General features: G+C 36.5%; 1 protein-coding gene across 5 annotated transcripts in view; it reads right to left on the reverse strand.

Moving 5' to 3' along the window:
• Window positions 1-714: 714 nt before the first annotated feature.
• The window catches only part of LOC121730229 (ras-related protein Rab-32), a 41,276-nt gene continuing 29,936 nt past the window's right edge, over window positions 715-12,054 (reverse strand). For all 5 annotated transcript variants that reach the window (XM_042119191.1, XM_042119189.1, XM_042119187.1 and 2 more), the window contains exons 2-5: window positions 6,712-6,922; window positions 4,599-4,780; window positions 3,983-4,126; window positions 715-1,048 (exon numbers count right to left, since the gene is read on the reverse strand). In XM_042119191.1, coding sequence (XP_041975125.1) covers window positions 926-1,048; window positions 3,983-4,126; window positions 4,599-4,780; window positions 6,712-6,922 — 660 coding nt within the window. In that variant the 3' untranslated portion in view covers window positions 715-925. The remainder of the gene's footprint in view (window positions 1,049-3,982; window positions 4,127-4,598; window positions 4,781-6,711; window positions 6,923-12,054) is intronic.

The following is a 12,054-nucleotide window of genomic DNA, read 5'->3' on the forward strand; positions in this document are numbered from 1 at the left end:
TAACTTTTTATCATGAATAATTCAAAACAAGGTAAGTCCAGACTCCAGATTATTACCCTGTATCCAGATTATTACCCTGATTAGATTTATATTAAATTCGAATTAAACTTAATAAAACATGTTGATCGTAGGCGGGCAAATTCTAACGGAATATCAATTTTTGGTCCCTAAAAATCGATAGCTTAGAAAAATCGCAATATCACACCAAAATTTACACATGCTTTTTAACATTATATTACACATACAGTATACACAGTAGTATTCACATGGCATTTGAGAAAAAGGGCACAGCCAGTGTGCCAATGCAAAATTTTATTTTTTCCCACCACCTTGAATGTCAATTGTCAAATCGAATGAAATCAGAAAAAAATGAAAATTTAAAATTCGAGTGCACAATTTCGTGAATAGCGCAATATAAATATACACAGTAGACTAACTGAGGCGTGTCCATGCAATTTAACGTATTTAACACACAGACTAGCTGTTTCTTCTGTTGAATACATTCGATGGCATGATGGTACATAGTTTTGTCACGCTATCAGCAACCCCTTTTGAGTGTAAGCGTGCAACAGTGCGCTGATTTATAGTCTGTCAAGAAAGTGAAGAAATTAAAAAGGGCAACATTATGTCATGCCTTTCAAATCAATCTAAGAAAAAGGGGATGACACTACGATGTTGCCACTTTTTAATTTCTTCACTTTCTTGACGCACTATAGACAGTTTAGTATGAAGATAGTCTACTGTATAATTATATAAATTGTGTCAGTAGTTTTGTGTTCTAAGACATTCAATTTTCAAATTTCGATTTGGACACATTTGATTTGACATTCACGGTGCTAGTTTTTTAATCGCCTTTTTTTATGTAATTTCATGCAATACACCGTTGCGCATACATCCTCAAGTCCTCATTTGTACTGGACATAGATCAGCAGGCGCAGGACTTGCTGCTTGCGTCTCTGTTGTTGTCGCCATTCGCGATTTTGTGGTCGAGAGCGAACTTTTCGGCGTCTTTGTCGTTGCTCTGCAGTAATTTGTCGTTTAGAAGAATCTGGAACAAAATTAACCTGTTAGGTATTTATGTTAAACTTTACCTAAGAAACGTGTTAAAAAGAATTTGTTTCCAAACGTGAATTCGATATCGAAGTTAGAAATCAAACATCTATGAAATTTGGCGGTAAGTGGCATGGCTTTCACACTATAACCACGCTATATTTTGCTACGGGCCCCGCGCTAGGTGAATACGTCACTGAGTTTCACTGGCAGCAATTTGCCCGTAAATGAGAATCTTCCGATATTTCAGCTATTGTTTGCTTCATTTATTATTACAATCAAAAACCGTAAAACCATTGAGAACTATTTTACCTACGTTTCTGTTAAGTAACAAAGTCCCCACATAATATAATATATCTATAGACGCTTCACACCACGTCAGTCTGGCCCCGTGGTAAGTACCTGAAGGACTTGTGTTACGGGTACCAGACAACGGAAATATATTTAATACTTTTATACTATACATACATTTAAGATTTTTATTATATGATACACATATTTATAATACACATCCATGACCCAGGAACTTCGAAAACTTTTTGTTCCGTCGGCGGGATTCGAACCCGCGACCCCCGGCTTGAGCTACCAACGCGCTCACCACTGAGCCACAGAGGTCGTCAATCACATGATCTTACGATAACACACAACGTATGTTACTGACGTATAAGAAAGGCTTCGTCTTTATGACGTGTAAATAGATTTCCCCGATGACGTAAAAGAGTACGCATCCATCCATATTCCATACTAATATTATAAATGCGAAAGTGTGTCTGTCTGTCTATTGCCTCTTTACGCCCAAACTACTGAAACGATTTCACAAATCGGTATAGATATATTTAATATTATGTACTTTGAACTTTTTATCTCGGAAAAATGCACGGTTTCCACGCGATGAACAAATTTTCGCGCAACTGACTTTCGGGCGACATCTAGTAGTGCATAAATCTATAACAAATAATACAGGTTTATAAAAGCCTTAAATAATAAAATACTTAAGGTTAAGTATAGAATAAATTATTCCATCCTTGGCTGTAATATTCCTACGAAAAACAACAAAACATAGTTCTTGCTAGACAACAAGAGATTTAGGTTTATTTTTGTGATAAAAGCTCAAAAACTTATTCACATAGATAAAGAAATCGTATAATATTACAAAAAATATCAAATTTGAGATTATTAAATTTTTTGAACGATAAAATGCAAAAAATATGAATTAATTTTATTACTAATTGAATATTCTAAAATTTTATTAAAAAAATTTCGATGATATTGAAATGCATATTAAAGAAAAATATCTATACGTACTTAATATTATTGGATACACGAGTACAATCTAAAACACCAATATCATAAAAATGCAATAAAATCTATGACCTAAGTTTATTAGCTCATAAGTCATAAACTACGACAGTATATATTAAGTCTATGCTCATAACTATTCAAAATAACTTTTATTATTAGCATAATATAAACCTATTCATAAGTGAAGACGTGAGTGGATGAAAAAAGACGCATAAGCAATATTTTGTAACGTCATATTAAGTCATAAGGGCAGTTAGGTAGTAGATACTCCTCTTTTCCTTAATAATTTGCAAGGTTTGTTAACCTTGTTTAACCTACTTTATAATCTGGCCAAAATATCTGACTATACGTCATGAAATCCATATTTTTTTTTCAAATGATTTTTATAGTCCTAGGCTGGTTTTATAGTTAAGCGTTTCGGCAGCGCCGTCGGAGCGCCGCGCGTTCGAAGATGTATGGGGGTAGTAGTAGCGTTTTAAAGTCGCGCGCTTGAGCAGCGCCGTTCGTCCATACGTTTGTTACAGCTTTGAACGCGCGCGCTCCAACGGCGCTGCGAAACGCATAACTATAAAACCAGCCTTAAACTTATATATTTTATGCAAAAAACTAAAATTTTCAAATTGTTAGATACCCTCTTCATCCGTTTTTAAGTACGCAATCAGCGTAAATATTGTATAAATAATGCTATATTTACAACTGAGGAAAATAATTAAAACTACTAAATGTGTCGAAACCCAAGGTTTTTAAAAACTGGTCTATTTGGTTTGTAGCAGTGTTTTTCAACCTGTAGTTCGCGATCCTCTGGGGGTCACGAAGCTCCTGTAGGGGGCATCCAGATGTTTAGGAAGATAAGGAAAAAGTTTTAACAAAACGATCCTTACTAATTTAAAATATTATATTATGTGGAAGCGTGGATGTTTGTTACACTTTCACGCAAAAAATACTTTACGAATCATCATGAAAATCTTTGGACACATACTCTTGGAGGTAGCAGAAGTAACAACTAACATAGGATACTTTTTATATTAAGAAATATATTTTTTACGAAAATAAATGACGTGGTCGCGGACGAAGTCGCGGGCAACAGCTAGTATATTCATAAACATAACTTCATGACAAAAAAGCAAAAGGTTTCGCGAAATATTTTTTTATACCTGAGGGTCGCATCATAAAATAAAAAAGGTTGAAAGACACTGGTTTTTAACATTCCTCCAAATAGGTTCGTAGAAAAAACATCCGTCGTTAGTGTGTTATTTATAGTCACCGTTGTTTTACGACATGGCATTTTATAGAAAGTTGTAGCCTGTAGGTTTGATAGATAAAAGAAAAAAACATTTTGTTGTCTATCATTGGCATGCGGCAGACGAAGTTTTTTTTTAAATATTTATGTTGCTGAGATTATTATTTACCATGGGAGGTTTATAATTTCCAAATACGGAAAACAAATTCGAAAATTGCAAACGCAATGCAGCCGGATTGAAGTCTTTGCGTAACAATAATTTATGAGGCTAATGTAAGTAGGTCTTAGTATCACACACAAACCAAACGGAAAAATCATCCTTATTAACTTACATAATATTTCTTATGCTCCTTCAACAAAAATCACTTATTAATACACGGGAAAACCGACCTTATTAACTAGTGAGCGCGCCGCCTCCTCTATATTGATGTTCTCCTTGGCGGAGGTCTCGAACCAGCCCGCGAACCCCTTCTCCCGGCAGTACTCCTCCATCTTGGCGGGAGAGTTCACTATGCCCTCCTTCTGCTGATCACACTGGTAGAGAGAAAGAAAATTGGTCAAATATGACATCAGTAGCGGTGATAGGGGGCGACGCTAGGCGACCACCCAGGGTGCCAAATAAAAAGGGGCGCCTAAGGCAGACAAAAAGGAGCGCCGCAAGAGCCCCTTTTTTAGGCTCTACCAGCATCCTGGGCACCCAAGAAATCTCGCCCAGGGCGCTGGTAGTGCTAAAGCCGGGACTGCTTGAGAAAACGGTTAAGTTCCCGAACGCCAGGTTAGTTCCCGAACCAGTAGGCACCAAGTAGGATTCAGAAAGTGTCAGTAGGTTAGGGTAACACAAAAAATTCACTTCATTTTCATAGCCTAGCATTAATTAAAGATTATAGCGCCGTAGCTGACGGCCCATTCTAGCAGAAGTAATTTTTACGTTCGAAAACCTTTAGAACCCTGTTGCTACTGCGACCCAGTTAGATTTATCGTGACAATTGCCGAGGTATATACTCACTTTGTTAGCCAGCAATATACACGGTATGGGCGATCCGTCGGGCAGCTGCACCTTGGAATCAAGGTCGGCCTTCCACTTGACCACGGCGTCGAAGGTGGCCGCTCGCGACACATCGAAAACTATGAACGCGCCGACCGCCTCCTTGTAGTACACTCGTGTCATGTTGCCGAAGCGCTCCTGACCTGAAAGGTGGAAACTTCTAGAATCTCAGGTATAAGGCCAGGCGCGTACTAGCAGCCAGGTCGCGGCGGCCATCGAAAGTATGATGTGGCCGCTGGCCGCACGTGGTTTATGGCGGTTTCATACTAAGGTAATTATCTCGATGGCAGTCGCGACCTGGCCGCTGCGGTTTGGCCGCCAGTGCGCGCCCGGGCTAAGTGCTTGTTCAGACACAGCGGGAGCCGCGCAGTTTAACCGCTCGCAGCTTATTACAAAGGCCAAGTCCTGTTCAACCCTGTTCTTGCTATTAGTGGCGTTTCTTCCTATTAATAAGGTAAAGTGGCTAGCTGATTCGATATGTAACAACTCTTTTTTAAGTGTTTTTTTTTTTGAAGCTATAACAAAATAGAAGATCGTGTGATGCTAGGCGTAGGCCGTAGCTTGTGCTGTATCAACTTTATCAGCTGCATCAATAATTAAATATGGCTCTCAATCTACATACAGGTACGTAGGATAACTCATTGATATGGGGTCCACAAGGCTTGCTAAGCCACTGGAGGTTAGAGACCCTAATATTATCTTTAACATTTTCTTATTGGTTTTCAGCACATAATTGATTCGCCCGTAAAAAGCAAAAAACTTGTTACACATGCTGCTCTTTTAAGATATGCCTATGCTCTTGCACTTACAATCATTTACCTTAAATCATTATCAACAAAGACATGAACATCAAGAAAAATATGACAACGAGAATCATAAAAGTCCACACTAACGCTATGCCTATGTCATCCATTTTCCTCAATTTTTCCAAAATTTTTCACAAATGGATGCAGGCAAGCTGCAGGAAAGTCATGGAAAAGTAAAAGTCAAATGTATTGTCAATGATTACTTTAACTTTTCTTGTTTTTTTTTTCCCAAGCAAAAGCTTTACATTAAGTATTGCATAAGCAATAAAATTATTTTTATTTTTAACAATAATATGTTTTCTATTAAAAAGAAACATACATAATATAATAAACTAGACCGCATTACAACCACTAAAAGCATATTATGTTATTTTGTGCTTAAAATAGTTAATGATCCTATAAAGACTCATATTTTCAACTCATTTCCTCGTCTTTATTTAGATTTTATTTATATATTGTTGTTTATTTACTAACTCAAGATAATTATATATCTTGAAGATCCGGTGATAAATCATGCTTGTATATAGATATAATAATTAGGTAATAAAACCATTATCACAATGCACCTTATTACGTAACTTTTATTATTATGTTCCTACTAAAGATCTTGTTGAGGTTATCTTTAGAATTTTACTAACGATTTTACGCATTTGTTATTTGACCTTCCGGCTAGCCGATATAATGTGACTTTGGGCCCCTTTGCACTAGGCTGGAATATTTGAATAATGGCCGGTTTACAATTATTCCAATTGAGTGATCCAACCAGCGCTGGATTACTAATTGAATAATGTAAACGGGCTTATACATAGGATCCAATTTTTTAAATTTCGAATCATTTTCCCGGTCCTGAAGCCTCTATATATGCTAAAAAACGTTTTTCAAATTGTTAGTGACAAGTTCAACTTAGCATAGGATAAGACGACGTACATTGTACACTGTCTACTTTGTACTATATTAAGTGCATAAAGTTAATATACCTAGCGGAATAAAGCAACAATCTCGAGCTGTCAAACGAAACCGAAATTTATCTACGTCTGTGTGTAAAAATTTGTTTACGTATACACTTACATAAGTGCCGACTGGACGTCAAACAGATGACAAAAATTGGTTCTGCTGTCATGTATCACACGTCTCTTTTTACCACGCAGTGTTACTGATAGTGACATCTCGCTTGCTCAGGTCTTTGTTTCTCTATTCCGTTAGGTATATTAACTTTATGATTATGTGTTATTGTATGAGTATAATATTATAGAATTTATAAAACATACCTGCTATATCCCATAGCTGCAGGCGTATGATCGTATTCGCGTCCCAATTCAGCACTTTCAGCGCGAAGTCAACCCCGATGGTGGCTCTGTAGTGCTGGCTGAAGAACTGGTGCACGTAGCGCTTGATGATGGACGTCTTCCCGGTGCCAAGTTCTCCGATCACCAGGATCTTGTAGAGGTGCTCCCGCCTTTCGCTACTGGACGCGTGGCTCTGGAAGGAGAGGATATTTGAGGGTGGTTGGTGCAGCATAAAGTACCCCTTACTAGAGAAATAGTCCACACTCCACACTGTGTTAGATATTTTAGTTACTATGATTTACAAGATGACGCGACGACGCCCCAACTCCGGAGCAAGATCGGCATATTAGTAGTTACGATGTAGCTAAAGAACTGGGGATTGGGGATTGGCCACAAAACGGTTTTGGCGCATTTGAAAAAAGCTGGGTACACAAAAAAGGGCGATATTTTGGTGCCTCATGAGCTCACTGAAAGAAACCTAATGAACCGTGTACCCATTTTTTTTTTTTTAAAGAAGGCAGGTCACTGTAGCCCTGACGTCACTGCGACCCATGAGGATCTATTGTGACTAAGTTGTGTAATGTGGTTCTTTATTACGACGTAATGAAACCGAACCATTTTTGAAGAAGCTGATAACCGGTGATGAAAAGTGGATCACGTATGACAAAAACTTGCGAAAAAGATGATGCTCAAAGGTCGGTCAAGCTTCACAGATCACTGTGGCGAAACCCGGGCTAACTCGCAACAAGGTGATGCTGTGTGTGTGGTGGTATTGGAAGGGCTTGAATTCATTATGAGCTGTTACCGCCCGCGCCAGGCAGGACCATCGATTTTGAACGGTACTGCGAACAACTGACGAGATTAAAGCAAGAAGTTGAGAGAAAGCGGCCGGAATTAATCAACAGAAAGGGTGTGGTTTTTCACCATGATAACATAGACCTCACAGATCTTTAGCCAATTTCCACCTGTTTCGGTCACTGCAAAATTCCTTAGGCAGTGTCAGGTTAACATCACAAAAGGACTACTAAAACCACTTGTCGCAGTTTTTTTATCAGAAGCCCCAAAATTTTTATAGTAATGGGATCATGTCCCTACCAACGAGATGGCAAAAAGTTATCGAATAAAGTGACACTTGTAAATAAACTTTATAAAAAAAAAAACTTTGGAATTTTTATATAAAATGCGAAGAAACTTTTTCCCCAACGTAATATAAGAGGTTTTATAAAGTATAAAATTGACACTATAGTAGGTATACTTCAGTAATCTGACAGAGGGAAGCCGTACTACGACGTGCTGATGCTTGTTAGCCACCTCCTGCTCATAATCGCGATTGTCTAGTCGCTACTAGAAATATCCGTCTATAAATATTTATACTATGTTTATAGAATATAAAACACTTAGCACCTTTGGTACTTTCAGTGATTAGCTTAGAATATTATATTACTGAAGAAACAATTCTGCATACGAGTACATATACCACAACTCTCATTATTTTGACAGACATAATATTTCGGGAAGACAAATTGATGTTGAAAAAGTCTGTATCTTCAAGTTTTAGCCGCTAGACCGATTTTGACCATACTCGATAATCATGTAGAGAAATACCTCAAGACCCGGAAATGAACATAAAACACTTTTTGTCAAAAAAGGTGCAGTTCCGAAGCGACAAACTAATATGAGCGCAACATCCAACTATCCAACTAATAATATAAATGCGAAAGTGTGTCTGTCTGTCTGTCCGTCTGTCTGTTACCTTTTCACGCTCAAACCGCTGAACCGATTTTACTGAAATTTAGCATGGAGATACGTTGAGTCCCTGTAAAGTACATAGGATGCTTTTAAATCCGGAAAAATGTACGGTTCCAAGGCTGCAATGCGATAAACTAATTTTGACGCAACGGAGTTGCGGGCGTCATCTAGTCTAGTAATAATATAAGAAGTGTATTATATTGTTACAACATTTTTAACGTAAAGTAATTAGAGTGGAAAAATGCAACAAAGTAATACATTACTGAAACGTCACACAGTAACTGAGTAATGGGATTACAAAACGTAAATATTACTTGTTATTGTTGTTAATTATAATTATTGTAATCTAATAACGAGGTTAAGAATTCTCTTGATCATGATCTTACCTCTATAGTCAAGGTTTCGGAAGTCTGATATTTTTCTTTGCGTGTTTCATCGTAGACATATAAAATACAGTACTTATAATAGTAAATACTGTTTCATATAGGTAACGACTTTTAAATACAATCATGTATTTCTAGGGTACACAGTCAAATCGCATTCGATAATTTGTATAGCGAAGAATATGGATGAATAATGAATGGGAACAAAGTGTTTCTTTTGATTTCTAACTTCGCTGTCCAAATCATTGAAGTTGCCATCTCAAAATCGATTTGTATATAATTTCAGCTGTCAGTTGCTTCTTAATAAAGTAAAGTAACAGGAGTACTAGCTCAGAAATTACAGTCACTAGACTAACAAAGTACCTCCAGTAGGAGATGAACTATGGACGATTATCTTCAATTCATATCAATTATAGATCAAGACTATATTCTTGTTGACTATCTACGTATGAACTGGGACCCTTTATACTGATAACAACAATGTAAGAAGACATGTTGTATTAATAAATAAGTAGTTAAGTACAATATAATCATTATAACATTATAAAAACTTTTCAGATGCGAAGTAACTCCTAACTTTTAAGTTCATATCCCACGGAAATATTTTACTTTTTGCCAAAGCCAATGTATTCATATAGAACCTAATTTCATACCACGCCAAATTTGAATACAATCCGTTCAGTAGTTTTTGTTGGAAAAAGACATATTACACACACAAAAAAATTCGCCTTTATTGTGTACGTTATTGGTCTTTATTATTCATTCAATAGCCTTTTTTTTTGGTGCGCAGGAGAAACCCTTTATGGGTGCCCCGGGTTGGGGGTGTGCCTCAGTTAAGCTGAAGCACCCCGGGGGTATGTGGGACTCTTACCCACTAAAACCACCTGCAGTTTGCCTTCAGCCGTATACGGAAGGATGTCCTGGATCTGTCTAACACAGGAATTCATTCAATAGCCTAGGGCCTAGGCTAAAGGCTTATTTGCACATAAAAAATCGATCTTACTTTTTTGTTCGTAGTTCAATACTTTTTTTTGAGCTGTCCAATTTTTTTTAAATTATCCTCTATAAGGAACATAGCCGCAAGTGTCAAATTTCGTAGCGAGAATTTAAAATGATTCCTAGCTAGATCGATTTATCGCCCCCGAAACCCCCTATATACTAAATTTCTTGAAAATCGTTGGTGCCGATTCCGAGATTCCAATTATATATAAAATATACAAGAATTGCTCGTTTAAAGATATAACATTTCGTAATGGATTAACAAAAAACTGTTGACGCTTTCAATCTGCATTAACGTGACTTCATCGTGAATCACGATTATTAAAAATATCTAAGTAATTATTATTTTACATCCCAATTAAAATATCTTTAGACTAAATGCCGCATATAGAGACTGTAAATGAATAAAGAGTTTGACAAATAATGTTTTGGGCTTATGTCAAAATCTACATTAATTAATTATAATTACAGTTAAGTAATTTACTCGTTTCAAGTGCGGCAGTTTAACTATGCCAGCCAAGTTTATAAATATTTTCAATGGCTTATGCTTCAAAAGAAATTTCATCTTAGAAAGACTTACTCCGTGGTTAAAGTATAAAAGTAAGTATATACTCCAAGTAAGCAAAAGCCGTAAGCAAAATCAACGAAAATCTACGTTACGCCTTTTGCTTTCACCCCAAAGTCAAAAGCTGCCTTAAAAAGAGTTCAACGCCATAAAATTAAGGATTACTTGATAAAACACTTGCCCCTAATTTTTTTGATGTTATTTTATGGAATTTTAGGCTAGTTTCTAATATTGATATTATAATTATAGGGTTTTTCTGTAAAATCAGTTTTAAAAAGAAAACTCAAAAATCGAAATAGGCTTATTCATTTGAGCTTAGGTTTACACAGCAGAAACCTTTTTTGGTAAAATTGCTGGGAAAACATTCACAACTTATTACAAAAGGCGATATGATATAGAATATCATTAATTGTTTATTACGGTGTTAGAACAAGTACTTAGTACATTGAAAACATGTTTATTTCTTGTATACTACTGTTAATCCAGACTTGTCCCATTTAGATATGATATGACCACTTGGTGACAATATAAATACTTTGTTAAACTTATCGCCCATCTAACATGTATTTGTTTACTTTACTTATCAATAACTACTATCGATGTCAACTCTTAAACTAATCCCTCCCTATTCTTTTATCGCGTTATTGACCGACTTCCAAAAAGGAGGAGGTATTTCTGTAAGGTTACATTTATATTCGTCCGCCTGAACGCGCGATTTGGCGACTACAACGTGAGGTTACAAGCAACTGTATGTAAATAACGCGACAAAAACTTGCATCTCAACAAAAAGCGGCTGCCACATTGTTAATTTCGCAGCAACAAATATGTAAGAAATATTAAAAATATTTACCAATGTTATAAACACGAAAGTATCGATATACTGTATGTTTGTTACTTTCGCTTAAACCGCTGAACCGATATTGTCAAAATTTGGTATGCATTGAAAACCGGCAACATGAGATAGTCATCTCGAACAAATATAACCTACTTTAAATAAAACTGTCTCGATATATAATACTTGTAGCTAAGCTAGAAATAGACTCATTGGTGTTCTAAGAACTGATTATGCAGAAATTAATATAATGTACGTAAAAGCAGAAGTTGATAATGACTATGATTGTTACCTAGATAATGTCGCACTGTCGGTAGAACCTACAACAACAATATTCTTAGTGAATTTCCACTTGCGACCGTAAAATGATTCATCGTAATCTTTCGCAATAATTATACTTTAAGGACGTTAAATCGCAGGAAAGTGTATTTATAATATTACACCTAACGATGCCGGTAAACGTAAACTGTATATATTGAAATTTGGACCTCTGTGGCTCAGTGGTGAGCGCGTTGGTAGCTCAAGCCGGGGGTCGCGGGTTCGAATCCCACCGACGGAACAAAAAAGTTTTCAATGTTCCCGGGTCTGGATGTGTACCTATTAAATATCTGTATGATATAATAAAAATCTTAAATATATGTATGGTATAAAAGTATTAAATATATTTCCGTTGTCTGGTACCTGTAACACAAGTCCTTTAGGTACTTAGCACGGGGCCAGACTGACGAGGTGTGAAGCGTCCATAGATATTAAAAAAGATATTAAAAAAAAGAGGACGTATAGAGGCCCAGAACCTA

Source organism: Aricia agestis, chromosome 9 (assembly GCF_905147365.1).
Source record: "Aricia agestis chromosome 9, ilAriAges1.1, whole genome shotgun sequence".
Lineage (NCBI taxonomy): Eukaryota > Metazoa > Arthropoda > Insecta > Lepidoptera > Lycaenidae > Aricia > Aricia agestis.